The 21,774-nt window shown below is 39.5% G+C and overlaps 1 protein-coding gene across 1 annotated transcript in view; it reads left to right on the top strand.

Annotated features, from left to right (window-relative positions):
• The window catches only part of LOC106922936 (ATP-binding cassette sub-family C member 4), a 50,578-nt gene extending 29,974 nt beyond the window's left edge, over positions 1-20,604 (top strand). Inside the window, exons 21-31 of the mRNA XM_014995709.2 lie at positions 3,327-3,477; positions 4,483-4,602; positions 5,737-5,847; positions 5,971-6,071; positions 6,549-6,740; positions 8,922-9,077; positions 13,620-13,709; positions 14,168-14,340; positions 15,215-15,320; positions 16,723-16,857; positions 19,477-20,604. Coding sequence (XP_014851195.2) covers positions 3,327-3,477; positions 4,483-4,602; positions 5,737-5,847; positions 5,971-6,071; positions 6,549-6,740; positions 8,922-9,077; positions 13,620-13,709; positions 14,168-14,340; positions 15,215-15,320; positions 16,723-16,857; positions 19,477-19,554 — 1,413 coding nt within the window. The 3' untranslated portion in view covers positions 19,555-20,604. The remainder of the gene's footprint in view (positions 1-3,326; positions 3,478-4,482; positions 4,603-5,736; positions 5,848-5,970; positions 6,072-6,548; positions 6,741-8,921; positions 9,078-13,619; positions 13,710-14,167; positions 14,341-15,214; positions 15,321-16,722; positions 16,858-19,476) is intronic.
• The last annotated feature ends 1,170 nt before the right edge of the window (positions 20,605-21,774 follow it).

The following is a 21,774-nucleotide window of genomic DNA, read 5'->3' as shown; positions in this document are numbered from 1 at the left end:
TGTGCAGTTTGGTAAGCACTACTATGACTTTAACTGTAAAGGTGTGCTTTAGTCAGATGAGACTAGAGATTGAGTTTTTCTGTATCAGATATCAGACATGGTGATTTAAGTGTGAGACTCTGACTTAATTTGTAAAGACAAAACACTTCAGTCTCCACTTGTTCCCCAAACACTTGTAATTTTACTTGGACTCCTTAAACTTGAGACTTGGTTGCAATTTTTTTTATCTCATGTGATGAAGAGTGGAAAGAACCACATAAATGGGCTACAAACTGCAGCTGCTGTGCATGTTTTACTGTGAAAGGTATTGCTCGACTATTAAACGTTGATGGATTCTGGGCTGCTAGTGTTTCATAACGGTATGTTAATGTTAGCTGTAGATCCACAATAATGACCACATCAATATCTCTCCAAATGAATGTGGTACTAAATGACTTTGGATCATTTTGGAACCAAAAGAAATGTCACCATTCAGCTGAATCTTACTCAGAACTCACCTCTATTGGCTACATTGAAAAACAACAATGTCAACGTAAAGACTGCATTGACAGCGTCATCATCAGACCAGTTAGAAAACGTGTATTTACGTGTTTAAAGGGAGGTTAGATAGACTTTTGTCTCTTCAAGGGATGACATAATATTGCTGGCTATTTGAGAGGCATGCAAGGAGAAACTTCTTTTCTGTCCTACTATTACAAGAATGAAGTAAATGGGTGGAGTTTATGAAGTGCTACAAGGACTTATAACTGGAACTGTTTGCAGTTGGTCATATGTGCTTGATGGTGTGGAAAACCATCTCCCGTTCATGGTAAAGTATGGTGGAGGATCTGTAATTCTGTGGGCCTATTTTTTTCTTTTTAACGGACCCAAGAACTTTGTTAAAGTGCATGGCATCATGAACCTGTTGGAATATTAGGATAAAACAAACAAACAAAAAAACGTCTAAACTAAAATTGGGTCACCATTTTGGGTCTTTTGGTAGGAAAATTCTGCATCTTTATTGGGCCTAATTAGAATTCAGAATAACCCACAGCATCTGTGAAAGAACAGTCGCATGGTGTCAACCAGCCATTAGCTGGGGAGCAAAGGAGAACCAGCATACGTGATAAGACATTTGTTCTGTTAATATTTTATGCCCTCGAGGAAAGGCTGGATAACATGCAGTGATGGACCGTGCACCATCATCTCACTTTGCAGTCTGGTAGCCTTCCATCAAAGCTTAGATTGAAACTTATGTACTGTGAAATTCTTGGGATCAGTTGTGCTCAGTAGCTTTGACTCACTGTTTGATTGTGTGGGCTCCACCACAGCAATGGTTGGACTAGTAATTCCCTCTTATCTGAACTGCAAATGGAATTGAGTGGCTTTTCATCATAAACCTACACTGAAAGTGATCATGCTTAAATGTGCGCATAAGTGGCAGATAAAATCCACAATTAAGGTGCTAAATTAAATTTCCATCTCTCAGGGGTAGTCGGAGACCACTGAAGGTAAGAATATGATCCTAATCTTCACATTTTTGGGATTCATCTCCACAAAGTTTCTAATTTTAAGGTGCAAGGTTTTCCTGTTGTATGCTATAAGTCTTTGACCAAGCATCTATTTAATCAAAGTATGTAAAAAGTTTACACACTCCATCATACAAGTCCATTTATAGTGTAAAAATTGAAATATGTGCAAAACTATACTAAAGGGATGGTTTTATGTATTTTCCACAGTGCCATTTTTTAGCACAATCAAGTAACTTTTAACTTCAGTTGTTATAAAAATGCTGAATACCAAACATGACTTGGCTGTTTACTGAAATAAATCTGATTTCACAATTCGATGCCTTAAAATTGGGCCTCTGTCTCTTTAAGAAACTCGTGCTCTTTCACTCCACCTTCACAACAATTATTCTCACGATGTCATTAATTAACAACCGTTATTAAGACCATTGGACTGAGAAGTTTTTCATCTGATGAGCTCATCAGGTCTAAATTAAACTAATATGAGCCTCCAAAATGTAGTTTAGTTCTTTAAGCTTGACTTCCTACTCTATGTGTAGAACTCTCATTTTGAATTAAAAAACGAAGTAGTTCTTGAGCTGCTTCCATCAAATGGACAGAATCAGCCAAAAATGACTCATCTTCTTGCTTGCGAACCAAACTGTGTTACAAAAGAAGTAGCCCACTACCTTCCTGCATGCCTACTTCATGGGCCAGCAGAAAACAAGAGGGAGATATTTTTGGATGCATATCGGATATTGAAGACCCTAATTGCCCTTAGAGCCAGCATTCAGCATAGTTTCCATAAAAGAGAGATGGGGGAAACTTCTCAGAAATTTGTCATTTAGCTAAAATATGTTCATATCCAGAGGAAACAAAAGAAAATGCCCTTGTTCAACTAGATAGAAAAGCATTACCATTTTTTAAGTGAAATACATAAAATAATGAAAAAATATCTTTGGTTGTTGTTGCTCAGTTTTCCTCTTTGACATTATGAAATTAGAGCATAGGTGGATGCTGGAGGTGAATGCTAATTCACATCCACAGTAAAAAATCCCCTTACAATTTAGTTACTTAACCGACTCATAGCAAACAAATGCAGCAGCATGGACATATATAATTAAATTGTGTGATTTCTGATTTTTTTCATGTGTAAATCCCCTGCTTATTAGTTTGAAAACTGTTCTGTATCAATGCCTGCTTATGAGGTGATCACTGCCAGATGAGTTTATGCAAACTCTTTTGCTGTCGATGCCAGTTCTTTATTATTAGATGCTTGTTTTCTTTTCTACTCTGACGGTGCGGTCTCTTTGGTCGCTATCAGACTCATTGCCTCCAATCCTGTTCAGGCGTTACTGCTCTCCTGGTTTAGATGTGTCACAGAGCCATTAACAAAGGTGATGAGTCATTGTGTTGTTGAGGGTTGTGCAGTTACACTGTCATGTATCAGACACCCACAGTGCGGTTCCCAGAGCTCTCTGCCAGTCACCGTGGCCGTCCTCATTGGCTGGCTGTTCTGCCAGCGAGGCTTACGGGCCAGAAGTGTTGAAGGGAAAGCCCAAGAGAGCCGGGGATATGCGGCTGCTGTGGCCAAGTGGTAAATTCTCACCTGCTACTAAGTGAGAATTAGCGCAGCGATCGTTTTCCTTTCACACTGTGAGTCACATAAACCCAATCCCTCAACCTGCTGTTACTTAACCAATGGTCTCGCATGAAGCAGAAAGATACATTCTCCTTTTCTGTTTTGAGAAGCAAGCCTCAGTGCTCCAAAGTCACACCACTCAGCAGAGCACCGTGTTCTCTGAATACGGGGCTCCGACATCATCTCCTCTTTTTCAGGTATTTCTGCAAGTCATCGGAGTTATTGCGGTGGCCGGCGTCATTATCCCCGGGATTCTTATTCCCGTCGTCCCTCTACTCGCCGTCTTCCTGTTCCTGCGACACTATTTTCTGCAGACCTCCAGGGACATCAAGCGGCTAGAGTCTACAAGTAATTTTTAAGACGGTTTTGCTGTGTGGGGATGGGCTTTGTGGTGATAGACAAAAGTCGACCACAGGAATGCTAATGGAGTAGAACAGAAAGCCATGGCTATTAGCATAAAGGCTAAAGGTGGCAGTAACCTATGCCTCGGCCACAAGCAGTTTCCTCAAGAGATTAAGGTTCATGACATCACATACAAAAGCAAAAATGCCAAGTGGGCATGACTAGGCCATAGTTTGTCCTTTATCCTAAGCTTAAAACCTTAGGGCTGAAAGGAAATATTTGGATTTTCTCAGTGACTTTGTAAGTCTAGAATAAAAGAGATGAAAGACGAATAAAATAAAACTTTTGGCTAAAACAAACTAAAGCAGAAGATAGCTGTTTGTCTTATGGAATGCATACAGATGTTTAGGAGGCAGCCATTTAATAACATCCATTAATACACACACTTGAAAATATGTACCCTAAAGATTATTTCTATAGACCAGGGGTCCCCAGGCTACGGCCGGATCCGGCCTGCCTCCTCATTTGGTCCGGCCCCCTGAACAATACCAGAGAGCATTCAGTGTTTTTTTTCATATATATGTGGATTTTTCTTCAACCACCAGGGGGGCTCTTGAGCAGATATGAAACTTAGTTTCCCTCAATGAAATATAAACTAGTCAGTACCAGTCACCGTTTCGCTCACGGTTTTTTTCCATTTGCATTCTGGGTAAAAATCTATCTACAAACGCGAATATGTCGTCGGCAGTAATCCAGCCCCCCCCCCGTCAACAAAAGTTTTCTAAGGTTTCTTTCTCGAAAAACTAAGACCGGCCCCCGACCAGAAAGGGAACAGTTATGTGGCCCTCGCAGGAAAAAGTTTGGGGACCCCTGCTATAGACAATAAATGGCTGCATCGATATGACTATTCTTAAAGATAAAGAATGATGATGTACTTTACCAGAGTACAAAATCACATTTTTTTCTGCTTGTTCATGTGCTAACATTTATTTGATCTTTGATTTCTTAAAGCTCGGAGTCCTGTATTCTCCCACCTTTCTTCCTCTCTCCAAGGCCTGAGCACCATTCGGGCCTTCAGGGTTCAACATCAGTTTCAGCAAATGTTTGACAAGTATCAAGATCTTCATTCAGGTTAGATTTATTAAATAAATGTTTGAAATGGAAAATGACAGATGATATTGATGTATCCTGTGGCCTTGACTAATCTGTGTATGGAAATTTTACAGTGGAGCTAAAGAGTGTGAAAACTGCTTATAAAAAAAGACCCTGATAAATAATTTTAAAACTATTTTAAAATCCTGTACAATTCAATGGCAAAACAAATTAAACTACCACAGCCAGCATTATGTTTGGCTGTGATCGAATTGAAATTATTATTTTTTTTAATGTAAAGTGCCTCAAAATTTCTTGTGGTGTGATTTGGTATATAAATAAACTAACCTAAATTGAGTCAAACTTTTGGATAGAAAAAAACAAAACAAAACACGAAAAGCTTATTGACTTAGTTGGATAAGTATAAATATCTTTACGCTGATACTTTCTGCACCTAACTTTTTTTCTTTTTAATATTAACTCCACGTTACAATCCATATCCAGGTCACCCCACACATATTGTGTTAAATTTACCTCTGCTTTCAAAACTTTATTATTTGTCTGGTGAAGACAGATGTTGTTGATGTGGATGTATGCATGGAACCATTGTGATGTCATAAAAAATTAGCACTCTGCCTCAAAACAGGCTGGCATTTGTAACTGGTCCAGTTTAGAAAACGTGTCCCCACAGCATGATGCTGCCACCACCAAGCTACACTGTAGGAATGTTGTTTATTTTTTTAATTGTCAAATGCTAAAATTAAAAAATGGACTTGAACATGTTAGTTTAAGGGTGTGCATATCTATGAAACCAGATTATTGAACCTTTTCTACATTTCTTGTATTTGTTGAATACACAGATTTGTGTGTTTTTCTGTTCAACTATACAGGATAGATGCCACATCATGATAAAAAAAATATCATGATGTATATGAAACTAATGTCTAATGGCCATGATGACAAGTTGTCATTTTAAGTACATTGGCTGTGCTGAAAATTGGGAAGACCTTTTGCAGTTATGAACAGTGTCTAGACGGAGTGGTTCCACATGTCGCACTACTGCATCTTGAACTAAGAGTTATTATTTTATTTCTGTGGTATTAGCAATTTAAGGGATTTAGAAAAAAAACAAAAAAAACATGTTAACTGTGTCCTTGTTATTTTCACTAACAGAAGCCTGGTTCCTCTTCCTGACCACTTCACGCTGGTTTGCTGTGCGTCTTGATGGAATTTGTTGTATTTTTGTCACGATGACAGCTTTTGGCTGCCTCTACTTCAGGGACGGTACTGTACTGATCACAGACACACCCCCACGTGAAGAGGATTATTAATATCTGACAGTTATTAAGAATACAGCTGTGAATTCACGCAGGTGCATGTTTCCCTTTTTTCCCCCTTGTGATGAAGGACTGGAGCCAGGTGCTGTGGGCCTGGCTCTGTCATATGCCGTTACTCTCACAGGCATGTTTCAGTGGGGAGTCAGACAGAGTGCAGAGATTGAGAACCTGGTGAGAGCATTTACACTATTTGCGTCATAACAGAATGCAGCTGTGTACCTAGCTCGCATTTTGAATGTTTTATGAATAAGATTTTTGGCAAAAGTATTTGTCAAAATTTTATCAGCTAACCCAGGCTACCTCATATTTATTTATTTATTTATTTATTTATTTATTTATTTATTTGCATAAAAAAATTGTGACTTGAGGACAAGACTCTAAAATGTATCCTTGTGTGTACTTCAATTTTAATAGCATTGAAATCTGTCTTTGACTCCCAAATCTCTTTTAAGTGAAGTCATGAAGTACTAAATAATTCAACTAAATCCAATTATCCTCCAGAATTAGGCAACCATTTATATTGTGAAGATAATAAATTAATGATCTAATGCTTTCAGAAACTGGAGAGCTCTTTCATTTAACCAGAGTAGTTGAAAGCAAAAGTTCTTTGTCAAGATTTACTTAAAGCCTACATGTTATTCATTCTAGATGACATCTGTGGAGAGAGTGGTTGAGTATGCAGAGCTGGAGAGCGAAGCACCTTGGGAGACGGACAAACGGCCTCCTGGAGACTGGCCCCAGAAGGGCTCCATCACCTTTGACAGCGTTAGCTTTTCTTACAGCGACAGCTCCCCTTTGGTCCTAAAGAACCTGAGTTTTGTCTTCACATCCAGAGAGAAGGTTTTTGTCTTTTTACGTCCACCTGTGCGTGACTTGATATGCAGCCAGTTTGAGAGGCGTACCGTGCCATGCTTTTCTTCTTCTTTTTTTTTTTATTTTTATTTTTTTTACGTGGCATTATTTCTGAATCAATTATTAAAGGGGACATCATATTGTGCTGCTGAATCTTCAGGACTATACCATTTGTGATTCATGGAATACATATCATGTAATTAAGACTGTTCAAGTGGATCCATTTGTTTCCAATTTGCATTTTGAGCTACCTGACGGTGACAACTGTTTATTCAGTATAAGAGAGAGGAGAGGCCGAGGGAGAGGGGCAGAGGAAGGCAGAGGGGAGATGGTTAAGGATGATTGAAATTGTGTTTAATGCAGGGGGTGTATTTTGCATGGTTATGGTTGGCCAGGGCAGCTGATTTCACAATGGATGGGCTGATAAGTGAAAAGGCCCTGGCTCTGACAGCCCATGGGAGGGACCTCTGCAGCATGCCATGGGGTTATAAGAGGTTGTGTGCATCTTATTTCCCCTGACACCGTTTTTTTTTTTTTTTTCAATGCACCTCGTAGCTTTAATAATACATATTTTTATGGTTGCCTTAAGCTGGAAAACAGTTGTAAAGAAATCTTTATTAGTCGAGAGGAATGGCTTTGTAAGGACTCTTTGCTTTTCACCAAGATCAGATTTGTTCACACTTTTAGTAAATTTTTTTTTCTGTCATATAGCTAAATGTAATTCATAATATAGATTTTGGAATTCACTCATTACTGGTAACCAGCTGTTCAGATCACCGTGGCGATATGGAAGAAATAGTCTAACCATTTGTGCAAACTAAAATATCAGTTTGCACACCTTCCTTTTGTTTCTACGGTGCTGGAAGATATGAGAATAACTGACCTACTTTCTGATCAGTTCAGCTAATTATCTGACTGCTTGGACGCATTCACAGAGCATTGAATTTTAATTCCCAAGTGGTCACTTGATGCTTTTTTTTTTTTTTTTTTTTGTGACGAAAACGTCACGGAAAAATAACGCACCCAGGCATGACTCAGCAGAACATTGTCAATTCTACAACGCCGATGCCAATATACACTTACTATTTAGAATGGTGAAACATCAAAAGCAACACACAAACTGCAAAGAAGTCAAATATTCAACGTTTCAAAATAGACTGTGTCCAAAATAGTCCTTACTCATCGAAGTACGGACTCCAGTTGATCCCCAGAGGTGTGCTGTGGTATTTAGTAACAAGATGGTAGCAGCAGATTTCTTAAGTCCCAGACCTGCATGAATTGAGATTTGACTGGTTGTCAAATTATATGGAGGCCAACAACCGAGCCTTTCCAGTTGCCTTACCTTCTTACCACGGTACATTCAGATCAATCTCTGGTATTTGACAGACGTGCTCCTGGCCATCGACATGACGTAAAAGAAGAAGAAGTGAATCATTTAGACTAGGCCACCTTCTCCAGTGCTTTGTAGTCTAGTTCTGAGGCTCATGTTTTCTTAGTAGGCACTTTCAGAGCAGGATGTGGGTCAGCAGGGACATCTTCACTGGTCTGCGGCCGTGGAGCCTCATACACAACAAACCGTGATGCAGCGTGTGTCCTGACATCCCTCAATCAGAACCACCATTAACTCTGGCAGTAATTTGAGCTTCAGTAGCTCTTGTTGTTCCCTCCCAACGTGCATCAATGAGCTTTGGCTGCACATCACCCTATTACTGGTTAACCACTGTTGTTGAAAAAGCCACAGGAGGGGTAGTTTTGGAGATGCTCTGACTCAGCCATCTAGGCATCTGAGTTTAGTTCTTGTCCAACTTAGGCTTGACTATTTTTCATGTTTCAACTCATCAAACTAAGGCAAAAAATGATTTTACTGACTAATTTACCCATCCCACCAACAGGGATTTTTACCTTTGTGTTCTCGTAATGCAATGGTCAGTCAATGTAAGTGTTTTTTGTTGTTGTTGTTTTTTTTGTATATACAAAACACAATTCAAAAAGAGGAAAAAAAAAACGTTCCTGAGCTCATACAAGCAAAACAATTTTAAATGTCACATGACATTCTTCTTCAGGATTATGACTTTCAATTGTAGCATTATAGTGTGTGTTAGAAGATTTTTTGGGGGAATTTGTAGAGTTTTATGGATGTGCTCTGAAATTCCTTTCTCTCCTCTAAAGGTTGGGATTGTTGGACGCACCGGTGCTGGTAAAAGCTCCCTCATCTCTGCTATGTTCAGACTGGCAGAACCTGAGGGAAGAATAACAATTGACGGCATTCTGACTTCAGAGATCGGTTTGCACACGCTGCGCCAGAAAATGTCAATTATCCCTCAGGTACGCCATTAAGAACTGTCTTATTCCTCTGAGCTGTGTCTTTTGTCGTTGGAAGCTAAAACCGCCTGTTATGACCAATAGTTAAAGAGAGAAAACTGATCAAGTGAACAAGCTACTCTGCTTAACTTGGTCTTCTTCTGCTGCCACCTAACTTTTGGCTTTGACAGCTCAAGTGAAAGTCTCTGACTGATTCCTTATGATTGAGAAACGATGGTAACAGCCTCTTGCTTTGGTTCCTCCTCTTTTTGTCCTCCTGGCTTTTAAAAAGCCAAAGCAAGTGAAGAGAATTACAGTTGTCTCTCTGGGGATTTCTGAAAGTGAGACAAACGGATGCCTTGAGACAGTTTAACTTTATTTCCGCTTGTTGAAACTGATACGGCATTAAGAAAATGCCAGCCCGCGGGTGGGTGTCAGCAGAGTGGAGGGAGGGGAGAAGACTCCCACGGCCTGTACTGTGAAGAGAGCAGTTCCCCATCCCTGACAGAGGATTAGCCCTCTACCCCCCAAACATGGGAAAGCTGCTTAAAAGAAGCTCCCCATCCTCACAGTCAGAGTCGCAGTGAACACCGTCACTTACCCCAAGTCTCAAACATTTCTCGGCTGCAGCCAAGATGCCCAAAAACAATTTCATTAATGCTCCTCTGTGGATTTGATGGGTTTCTGGCATCGCTGCCTCTTCAGATGAAGTTTTACTTCCTCGTCTAAACTAGTTAGAGATGGATATGATGTATGTTTGATGGGATTTTGTTTACTTACTTTGCCTCTCCTAAAGGGAAGACTTAAAAAGTGCCAGGTTACGAGCCAAAGCTTCCACTGCACATTCATCTGTCATACAGTGTGACATTTTCATTATGTAGGCAGCACTTAGAGAACTTTTTTAAACTTGTTTTTTTTTTTAATCTTTTGCATTCATATAAATTAACCTAAAAAACTTAATATTTAAATTATTTTTAATGAATGTCACAGATAATACAACATCCAGGCAGCCTTTCACTGTCAACTGTCTTTATTGCTTGTAGCCTTACTTTTTTCCAAGAAAATTTAAAGTTAAATGTTTACTGTATAGTCCTATTGATGAGATTTGGTTCTGATAGATTTGTGACAGCATATGGCATTAAAAAGGATCCATTTCAGTCTCTATTGAACCCTCAGGAATGTCTTAGTGTAACATGAATTCTGTGGCAAACAGAGGGCTTGGAACTGCTGGAGCACATAATTGGCGCATGGAAAGCTGCGCTTGAAAGCAGTTTTCCAACCTAACACTGAATCCTCAATTAAAGTGTGTCACAGAACTAGTCTGCTTTAGGACTTCGGCTGGCTTTATGACAAGGTGGTATTTTGGTGACAGAGGGAAAAGCTCATTGGAGGTGAAGAGGTGGAACATTTTGGGAGAGCGCAGGTAGCAGGGATTAGGTTTTGAAAGCTTTATTATTCTGTATGGAAACTGAGCTGTTGGTCTTGACCCTTCTGACCCCACAGGATGCGACTTGTTGAGACGCGATTTTCATTTTTGACACTAAACGTTCTTTGCTGCTTTGTTAAGGTTTGGATTGTTTATTGTGGCTTGTGAGATTATAAATGCCATGTAAACACTTGCACATTTTGTCACTCTACAGCCACAATCTTTAACGTATTTCTTTGGGATTTTTTTGTGATACCCCAACACAAAGGTGAACATCACTTTGAAGTGGAAAACAAATTTATGGTTGGCTTAAAAGAAACACACATAAACTAAAGCAGAAGTGCATGTTATAAGATGAGCAGACGGCCTGGTTGCTGTTCGATTTCTAGTCTCAAGATTGATTGATGCACAAAAGCATTTTTTTAGTTAGACCTTAATAAACTGAAAGATTGTGTATCTTTGACTGGCAGTCTGTATTTTTTGATTTTGAACATGGATTGATTTGTAAAGCTTTGCAACTGATTGACCAAGAATCTCTGAGGGAACAAGATGCAACTATTACATCTATTACAGCATAGCAAAATAACTTATTCACTTGCTCTAAAAGACTTTAGACTCAGAGGAAATGTATTGTTTGTTTTGTTCTTTTTTCGGTTCGTAAGTGTGGTGAATCACACTTATGTACTCATAAAGCAGTAACTATAAATACTTTGGTATCTTAATGAAAAAGTGCCAAGGTTATTAAATTGTTAAAAGAAAGGCGACATAATTCCTGTCCTCAGTTTGCCACAACTTGTATCAAGGACTCAGCAAACACGTAATAAAAGATGCTCTGCTTAGAAAAACCTTATGTGGCAGAACCCTGAATACACCGTCTCTACCGTGAAAGATGGCGGTGGTAGCAGCATGCTGTGGGCATGATTTCCTTCAGCAGCGAAAGGAAACCTGATTAGAGTTGATGGGAGGATGAATGCCACGAACTAAAGGGCAATCCTGGAAGAAAACCTCTTGGGGACTACAAAGACTGGGGAAAAAGTCCATCTTCCAGCAGTGTGACAGTCCTACGCAGATCTACAGAGGAATGGTTTAAATCAAAACATGTTGATGTGCTAGAATAATGTTCACAGATGCTTAACTGAGTTTGAGCTTTTTAGAAAGAATAATTTAAGTTTAATTGTGTGTCTGTGTGCTGTGGAGACTCGCAGCAAAGAACATGCAGCTGTTATTTCAGCATAATGTGATTCTCAAAACTACATTATGGTTTAATTACATTACTGGCTTGTATTAGTAAAACTTTTTGAAAGCATTGTATAAGTTTTCGTAAGAGCTACTTTATTTTGATATGTCTGCTAAATAAAATTCCAGTATAACATATTAAAAATATTAGCTGCTGTTTGAAAAGCATGTTTAGTGGGTAAAATAACTCTTACATGGTATTCTGTAACCTCAATGCATACATTGAACCTTTTAGACTGATTATTTGCTTACATTTTTTTGCTGGTCTAATCTTGCAGTTTTAAAATAAATGTATTGTCTACCACTGAGGTCAGATTGAGATCTGCTACGAAAGTTAACAGACTGTGATTAAGACAGGATGAAAACATGACATCTTGATAAAGATGTCTGCTACCATGTATCACCTCTATCTGCATCACCTCTCTCTTACATATCATTATTATCTTTTTTTTGTGGGCATGATAATTAGAACCTCTTAGGAGTGCTAAATCCTGAGTAATCCTGCCAGTGATTGTTGCATGATAAAACAATGCAGAAAAAAAAAAAAAAAAAAGATCTGAAAACATTTCCTTCGGCTGCTGTAAGAGATCAGTATTCAGTAAGATGTATCTGATCTGTAAAAGGATTTTTATCAGATTTATTTCAACTACAAAGACATGTTGAACATTATTTGAGGTTTTTACACTGGAATGGGAGCCTTGTGAACTCGACTAAAGACAAATACGGTCTTCGACTTCTAGCATATGGACAGCTTACAAACATTTTTGACCAGGCAGCCATACAAAGGAAAACATGATCCCCACTTCATAAAGACTAGAAAGAACATTGGTTCAGTTTAATTTTATCTTTAAAAAAAACAAAAAAAAAAAACAGACCTAACTTTTGCAATATTCTTTTGGATTTCCTATATTTCTCTTCATTTTGGCTTAGTCAAAAACTGTGAACTAGTTTTATTGTGACTGTCCTTGGACAGTATTTAAAAAAAAAAAAAGATTATAATACGAATTGTCAGTGTACTGAAACATTAAGTAGAATGTTCTGTCTTTACTTTTCCAAAAATAAATGTGAAACAATTTGAGTTGTCAATGTCATCCAACCATAACTTACTTTGGCCATACATACCCAACAATTACAGCTTAATTGACAACATACAAGCAAATTCCACCGTGTGTATTTAAAAAAAAAAAAGTTGCTAAAGAATAAAGGTCAATATTACTTTCTTGCATTTTATCAATGTTTCATTCTTCAATAAAGCTGTCTTTTAAAGTCAATTTCCTGTGATGTTTCATTGTACCCTCTTTTTTTTATGTTATTGCCTTGAATTAAGCTTTTTATCTGTCAGTCACAAACAAAAACATTAAGCAGGTCTTTGTTTATTTCTGTGTTGTATCTACTTTCCCTTCACTGAAAGTCAGTAATTGTCCAAAATTAATATGACTTTCATGCCTATGAGTGTATGTAGACAATTGACTTGAACTGTGTATGTTTTGCCCCTGCTGGTTGCTTGATGTCTGACTCTGGTCTTTCACATGGTGAATTGGATGCAGCAATATGTTCCTGCTGACAGAAGCTTCATGTTTTTGAGTTGCTACCACATGGGAAATGTGTCATAATGAGCCTGTCGCACTTTTGAATCATATCATAACTGTAAACAAACCTCAACAATTATTTCCCAATCACAGTAGTCCAAAGCTGCTGCTTTCTAACTAAAAAGATCAATGTATTGGAGCACAGTTAGCATTGAATAGAGCTCCTCGGTGGAGCAGGTTCTTTGTGAACATCTCTCCTCGCACATTGGCTCTCAGTCTTCTATAAATCCTGCCTTTAACCCTTTTATACATCTGCCCCTTCGTCATTATTTTAACTGGCTATGGCCTTCTCTTTCTATATCCATCTATCCACAGGACCCGGTACTCTTCACAGGCACCATGAGGAAGAATCTGGACCCTTTCAAGCAGCACACAGATGAGGACCTGTGGAATGCACTCCAAGAGGTACTCCAGCGTGGCTCTGAATGATTCCCCCTCACCAGCCCAGGGGGGATCCCTCTATTCCCCCGTACAATGCTGCCATTCAGCCTCCCTGCTCGCCACAAGTCATGGGGGAAAATCCCATTAGGGCCATGGGGCCCAGCTCAATGTGCGGCTTGTAACGGGGAACCATTGAAAGTGCAAGAGGAGATGTGTTTGGGCAGTCAGGGCAACCGTGATGAAGGTTCCCCCCACCGTGAAGGGCTTCAGCTCCTGGTCCTGCTTCTGAATGGGTTTGGTGGCCTGGATTAAAGTTAGAGGCTGGCCACAAGAGAGCACTGGCCAAGGTCATCAGTGGACCTGGCTTTGCATTGTGCCAACCAGTTAATGGGTGTGTTTGGATGGCTCTTTAAAGAGATCTCCACAGGATGCCTTTATGCAGGAGTAATGAAGGGTTGGGGGCGTGCTCTCTCTCTCTGCAGGTGCAGATGAAGGCAGTGGTGGAGGAGCTGCCCAACAAGCTGGAAACGGTGCTCACCGAGTCGGGCTCCAATTTCAGCGTGGGCCAGAGACAGTTGGTGTGTCTGGCCAGGGCCATCCTCAGGGAAAACCGTATCCTCATTATTGATGAAGCCACAGCAAATGTAGACCCGAGGTCAGGCAACACCTTGCTGTTACGTTTTTTTATTTTTGTTTTTAATAAAAGATTAATAATAGTATTTTCTCTCTCTTGGCCGAGTGTACACAAAATATTTAACTTCAAATAATTAAAAATGACACAATAAACAAACACAAACTGTGATAGTGAATGCATATGTCTCCTTATATTGGCCAGTACAGCCATTTTTGTTTGCCATTGAACACTGATCACTTCAGGAGCCAGGAGATCCTCCTCCTGGTTCTGATTGGTTGATTTTGGTCAGCAGTGATGTATTTTCCTCAGTCGGCAATGATAGTTTATTTATTTGCAGCTTTAAAATGGACAGACTACACTGTGCAGGAACTGTAACTTTCAAATGGCTCTCGTTACGTTTATAATGCATACAACTTAAATGTTAATAGTTTTGACCTAAAGGACGCCGGAGCTAATTAGCTGGATTTACTTTTCAGCACTAGTGGTTCCCGTAAAACTATGAAAACTATCCAACAGCCTAACTGCTGTTGATTGGGTCTGTCATCGCCAAAAAAAAAAAGAAACATTTAAGTTTTAAATAATAGTAGGTTTTTACATCAATCTAATGTCAGTCTGATTGTTTCCCTTAGATCTGATGACTGTAAGTAAGCTAATATACTGAAAAGAGTAAAACAAAACATGCTTATCACAATGTCAAAATCTGTCATTTCTGCCCAGTTTAAACCGCCTGATGTTCCTCATTTTTTCTCTGTCTACTCTTACACATACTTTGCAGCTGATGAGCCATTGTTCTGGCCTGCGTAAAATCCCTGCCCAAGGCTTTGTAGGAAGAGAAGTTTCTTTTTGTGTGTGTGTGTGTGTGTGTTCTCAGGTGTTGTGTTCCCTGCTTCTTTAGAACTGACAGCCTGATCCAGCAGACTATCCGGAACAAGTTTCAAGAGTGCACAGTCCTCACCATTGCTCACAGGCTCAACACTATTATTGACTGTGACAGAATACTGGTAAGTAAGGATGCAGTAAATTTCCATTGTGTAGCACTTCAGTTGGTGTTTTGAGCTCCTTTATTTATTTAATTTTTCTAAAGGCTAATAGCAGAAAATATCTGAAAAGAAAACAATTAAATTCTTCATTACAAGAAGGGTCTTGCAAAGGTATTGAGCTTTTCCACATCTGGAACAAGTGTATGACTGTGATGTGGAAGGGAAATAATACAGTTTCTAAAATGTTTCACAAAAATATTGACTAAATAGAGTTAATTGGTGTGTAATTTAATCTGAGGTAAATCCAGCCCTAGAAGTCTTTTTGAGAAAACATCAATGAACAAACAGCATCACAAAGACAGAGAAACACAGCAGACAGGTGAGGGGTAAGATTGGAACACCTGAGGCCCATACAACGCAGACACTTCTTTTCTGTATCATTAGCGCCTCGTCTCCCAATGTACCCGTTTAATTCACTTATTTCACAACAGCTGGGTTGATTCCTCCCTCACAGCTTTCGCTTTTATTGAATCGGCACTTGTGCCACTTGATCTTTGGCTCTCTCTTGCTGCTGCCTGCAGAGGTGCCAATTAGTGGCATCCGTGGCGGTGTTTGTTAATCCTCTACGGAGGACGGAGCGCGACCCGACGGCTGTCTGACCACTGAGAGCGTTTCTCGGGAAAGCCAAGTGTCACGAACTGTTTCACACCTATGCTTGTGTTAAATGTCCCCGTGTGCTGAGGGGGGAACTAAACCGTGACCTGTGTGTGAGTTGACTTTCCCCAAATTAAAAACAATTTTCAAGACACAAACTCGGTGTTCCAGCGTTCTGCCCATAAACAATTGATTATGACAGCAGCTGCAGAAGTCTCCCTTTCTCACCGACACAGTTGACAAACTGCTCTTTAGTGCTGTAAGGGAATCGGGCTTGTTTAAATTAGTCTGTGCTATAATTGTAGTCTTTTCCAAACTGCTGGAACTGGCACTATTCTTTGTGTGGTTTACATAGCATGCCATGACACAGAAATGATGGTAATTTTCTCGAGTGCCTTGAGGGTGTGATTGTTGGATTTGACTGAGGACCACCTCTAGGCCTCTGCAAATGCCTGGGTAAATACATGGATAAATCTCTGATCTCCTGTCTGTCAGAGTCAGCGCAGCAGGCTTTCGCTCTGCTAACAGGTTCCTCTCATTGTCAGAGGCCGTATCAAGCAGAAACAGGCGCCGCTGTTTGCAAGCCGCCTGAGTCACACCAAATGGATGGTTCCTTTTGCACTCCGAACCACTGTTTCCCCCATTCAAGTTTGCACCGTCTGCATGCTCCACTCAGCTGGCGAAACAGCTGAAATGTCAGTTTTCCCCGAAGTAAAGTATACAGGTGTTGGGCCACACACCTATTATTCTGCTGCATGTGTGATTGCAGGTTCTGGATGCCGGCAGGATCCAGGAGTACGACGAGCCGTACGTCCTGCTCCAGAACCAGGACGGGCTCTTCTACCAGATGGTCCAAAAAACGGGCAAAGCCGAAGCCGCGTCACTGCTGCAAGTGGCCAAGCAGGTATCCATCCGCCTCTGTCCCAGAGCTGGTCTCTCGCTAAGTAAGAGACCAGCCGTCGCACACTAATCTCCTCAGACTCCAAAAATATTACGAGCTGTGACAAAAGATGTCCATGACCCTGACAAAGCAAAGCAAAGAAACTTGATTACCATTTTAATTTAAAGTGTCTACTTGCAGCCTCGCAACACCGTAACATTAATTTTAAGAGAGAAATTGGCTCTTTGTAGATTCAGATCCGCTGATGTTATCGAAGAAACTTCCCACAATATCTCTTTTCTCATAATATAATTTTGAGATCATTTTAAGTGATGAGTCCAGAAAAGCAGCTTTCTTCGCACTGTCTCCGTTTGGGAATATTGGGTTTAACTTCATCGTGATCCGGGATAAACTTTCTATGGGGATTACTGTAATAAAGAAACTCCGTATATATGTATTTTTTTTCTTTCCCTGTGAAATTCATTTGTGATGTATTTCCCCTTCAGACACTGAGCAGATAAGGGCTGGCTATTCATTGTTCAGTTCCATTTTATGTGCATCTGTCTGGGACGACAGATACCATATAGCAACTTCAAACAGGTCTTTGTGAAATAAGAAAAAAAAAGTGGGCATCATTTCATTTTCCCTCTGTCCCGCGCACAAATTTATCAGCGGTGCTGTATCTTCTCAGCCAGAGGAGTGAAATGAGTAAAATACTGATTTCAAAGACGCAGCACACTGTGGCATTATTTGGTATCGTCTTACCCTGCACACTGGCGGATTGGCGAGGACATTGTTTGAGCCCTTGCGTTTCTTCTTTTCTCCATTGTAGGCTGCTCTCCACAGATCAGATTACGTCAGCATCCAAAACTGTCTAGCACCACTTATTAAATACTGAGATGGTCTACATGTTGTGTGTCAGGTTTCTATAGTTGTCAGTCAAGGTTTAAATGCATTCAATAATCTGATATCAACCTCTGCCTCCTTTGTTCATGCTGAAAGAAAATCCTGGAGCAGACGGTACATCTCAAGCTTTGAGCTGAAAAAAAAAAAAAAAAAAAATTGTTAGACCCTTAACTGCAAAAGTATTCACACCCATCAAACATTTTTCACATTTTGCCTTGGTCCAACCACAAAGTATGTATTTAAATGGGTTGCCATATCATAAAACAACACAATGTTGCACATAAATGAGGAATGGAAGGAACAGTGCACGCGGTTTTCAGCGTTGTTTCCACATAAAATTGTGAAAAGTGTGGTTTGTCGTCACATTCGGCTCCCCTGAGTCGAGATTTTGTAGAATGAACGTTTGTTTCAAGCACAGCTACACATCTAGAGACTGAAATCTTTTCCCAATCTTCTGTTTGAAAAATAACCCAAGCCCAGTCAGACTGAATGGAAAGCTTTAGCCTTAAAGTCTTGCAACAAATTACCAATTGAATTTAAATCTGGATTTGACTAGACCAATCAAACATAGAGATATGATTTGATCTATAGTGTACATTGAGCTGATGGATGGTGAAAATCCTCCCCAGTCTCTCAAGTCTAGTGCAGTCTCTAAATGGGTTTCTTGCAAATTTTCCATGTATTTCGCTTCAGTCATCTTCCCCATCCTTACTGAAGAAAATTATTTCTACACCTTATTGCGCACCATGTTGTAAAAATATGGTGGTGGTTTTAGGTTGTTTAGTTTTTTGTTTTTGTTGCATCTGGATTTCTGCTAAACTTGAGGCCTCATCTGACCAGACCAACTTTCTCCTTTATTTACCTTAGCTACTTCTCTGATTAATTCTCCGTTCGTTGCCTGACAATTTAGGATTACCATGTCTTGGTATTGTCTGCAACTTTGCCTTTCTCTTCCCATTGTTAGAAGGGGTATTAAACAGATCACAGAGAAATATTTAAAGCTTAGAATATTGTTTCATAACTGAATCCCCACCTTGAGCTTCTTCTCAACTTTATCCGTTACCTGTCTGGTGTTGTTCTTGGTCTTTTTGACCCTGCTTGTTTACCAGTGTCTCCTAGAAACGTCTGAAGCCCTGAAAGAGCAGCAGTATTTATACGAGTGTTGAATTACACACAAGTTTCTCTGAAGGCAGTTAGTTGCACTTGGTTTTGTTTAGGGTGTCAGAGTAAAGTGGACTGAATAGCACAGATTTTTAAATCTGTCTTGGTAAAACAAATTGAAAACCATCTTCCCTGTCTTGGTCTCCAACTTGAGCTGAGCAAACCTTTGTGCTCACAAACTAGGGATTTGACTTCAGTTCGACTTTGCTCTTAACTTCCAGACATTTTAGATAAAAATACTTAAATCTACTCATGAATAGTTTCACTACCTAATGTAGGGTGAAGCTTTTCACAGTCACTTTTTCCAATTCCAATAGTTTTTAAGTCAAGAAGTTGACAAAATTACCCCCACAAATAATTCCCGTGATTATCTTCCAAAATTTTCCTCCTATGAATTTCACACCTGTTTGTTAGGCTAAATAAGCCACTTTGGCTTGCCTCAGTGGATGACAAAATCCCTTCACCGCGCTCTGACTGGATCCCGTCTTAAATCGCACCTTAACTGATCTCAGCTCAGATTTGGAAAGTGTGCTTGGCATTCTGTGATGTGACACTGCCTCCCTGATCCGCTTTCAGGTTCACGCGAACAGAAAAGGAGAGAGCGACACGCGGCGCACCAAGGACATCGGTGTCATCTTCGAGACGTCGCTTTGACGACTTGGAGAGTTTCTGTGGTCCTTTTCGTGCTGAACAACAGAGACCAAATCTTTCCCCAGATATGCTTGGATTCCTTGATGTGCACACAAAATGCCTTCAGACTCCCGAAAGGCGTTATAGGTTTAGTGTGCACTGCATTGATCGGCAAAGACTTTTGGCCTGGAACAGAGAAGTTTTGTGAAGCAGGCCGTGCCTTTTATTGACCGCATATAGCCGGGTGACTGTTTATTGATTACCTGCTGCTGTGTTTATGAATGTATGTTCTGTCCTCCTGGGTAACTTCTACTTTGCACATGTGATGAATAGAAGGGAAGACATTGAATATGTTTATTGCAGTTTAATAAATTCTAATATTCCGTGGAAGAAGAAATTATTTTTGTTAGACTTTTTATTATTTGGAAAGAGAGAAAATCCCTAGCCAGGAGCCAGTAGTGTTTGGGGTAATTTGTGCCTTCATCAGACTATTGATTGCTAGTAATTGCATTGTTTTAATTGAACGGTTTTCCTGCACTTTGACTCTAGTGGTTTTATGTCTACCTAAACTCTGGTATGTAGCAACATTTGGCTGAAATAATTGACCAAACTGGGTGTTGGTCATTTTGCCCCTTCTGTATTTTGTATTGTTTTATTTATTTATTTTATCTTTCTTTATAATTGACAAACAGAACAAACCAAAAGAAATAATCAGTTGCGCAATGATTTAGTAAGAAAGGTACAAAAGCAGGATGATGTGAAATGGCAATGAGTGAGCCCACAGTTTGTGAACAAACTGGGATTAACTGAGCCCAGTTTTAATGGCTCTGAAGACATAGCTACATTGTTTCCCTGCTTTTGTTTAGCTTTCTTAAATTAACTGTTGTAGAGCTTTTATTAGATGTTCTGATGCAGGTTTTGGGGGATTTTGATCCAGTACTGATACTTCAATCTGAATTCAAATATCCCTCAATACTGATGTCTTTCACTCCAGAACACTACTTTTGCAAACATTCAATGTTGTTTTTGATCATGTTGTTGTATAGGCTAACATGAATAAACCACTAAGATATATTTTTGTATATTGAGCATATATAGTTGCATTTATATTTAAAAAACCGATAACTGCGTAATGGGCATCGTAATGATCATGCCCATACATCCATCGCAGAGTTGCTATATTTGAATAACAAGAGGAAGAAAATGGATACAAGGACTTCCAAACGTAATGCTAGTTTAAAAAAAAAATCTCTCTCTGTGGTATATAATATTAGTAAAGTTACTACAGCCAACTTTTCAAAATATCTTCTGCTGTGACGGATGATTATTTGTGAAACCAGGCGATGTCGCTTTGCGTTTTTACGCGAGAGATTGTAACGACGTCTCAATGATATCCCTTCAGATGTTTGTTCATTCAACTTGCAATTGTCCTGACTCACAAACGGTTCCTCCCTCCTCAGATGCTTATTGGTCTGAATGGCATGTTTGCCTCGGGCAGATCAGTGGTTTCAGTGGGTCTCAAACATGATGCTACAAATTGGTAAGTGGTGAAAGCAAACTACCTGGTGATTACCAAGTGAGTCAAGTGATTTTTTTTTTACTTTTATTTTTTTTATTAAGAAAGTGTTGTAGCTAGGCCTGTCACGATAACAAATTTTGCTGAGCGATTAATTGTCTAAAAAATTATTGTGATAGACGATAATATTGTTTCAAGACCTTTTGACACTGATTTAGTGGAAATGACTAATAATCATGTGATTTCCTGCCATAGATAAATACACTTTATTTTCAAAAGAACACATAACACTGGAACTAATAAACTAAATAAACAAAACAACCAAAAACAAAAATAAAATGGATTCTCAGTCTCCATTAACAAAAAATGTCTTGAATAAAAACTAAACAACATAAAGCCAAAGTGGAAATAAATAGAGTATTCAACCAAAAGAGTGCAGATGATGAAGTCTGTACTGTATACTATATTGCCCTTCAGTAATCACGAGATTTAAATAGAGAAGATGGGCACATCTGACTACCTAATGCAATAGTTCACATTACACGATTTTTTTGCCCCCAATTTCCTCTTACGATAATCTTAGAACCTTGGCCGATCTAAGATTCTCGCTGGTGATTTCGTAACCGATCATCCTGTAGTATGATGTAGATCGTCGTGGTCGCTCCGATCTAAATCGGGGGTTTTCCCCGACTGGGAGCTTAACGCTGAATGTGACAAGTAGCCAATCA

Source organism: Poecilia mexicana, unplaced genomic scaffold (genome assembly GCF_051168715.1).
Source record: "Poecilia mexicana isolate PSO_F unplaced genomic scaffold, ASM5116871v1 scaffold_2, whole genome shotgun sequence".
Lineage (NCBI taxonomy): Eukaryota > Metazoa > Chordata > Actinopteri > Cyprinodontiformes > Poeciliidae > Poecilia > Poecilia mexicana.
This window is presented reverse-complemented; position numbering and strand designations above follow the sequence as displayed.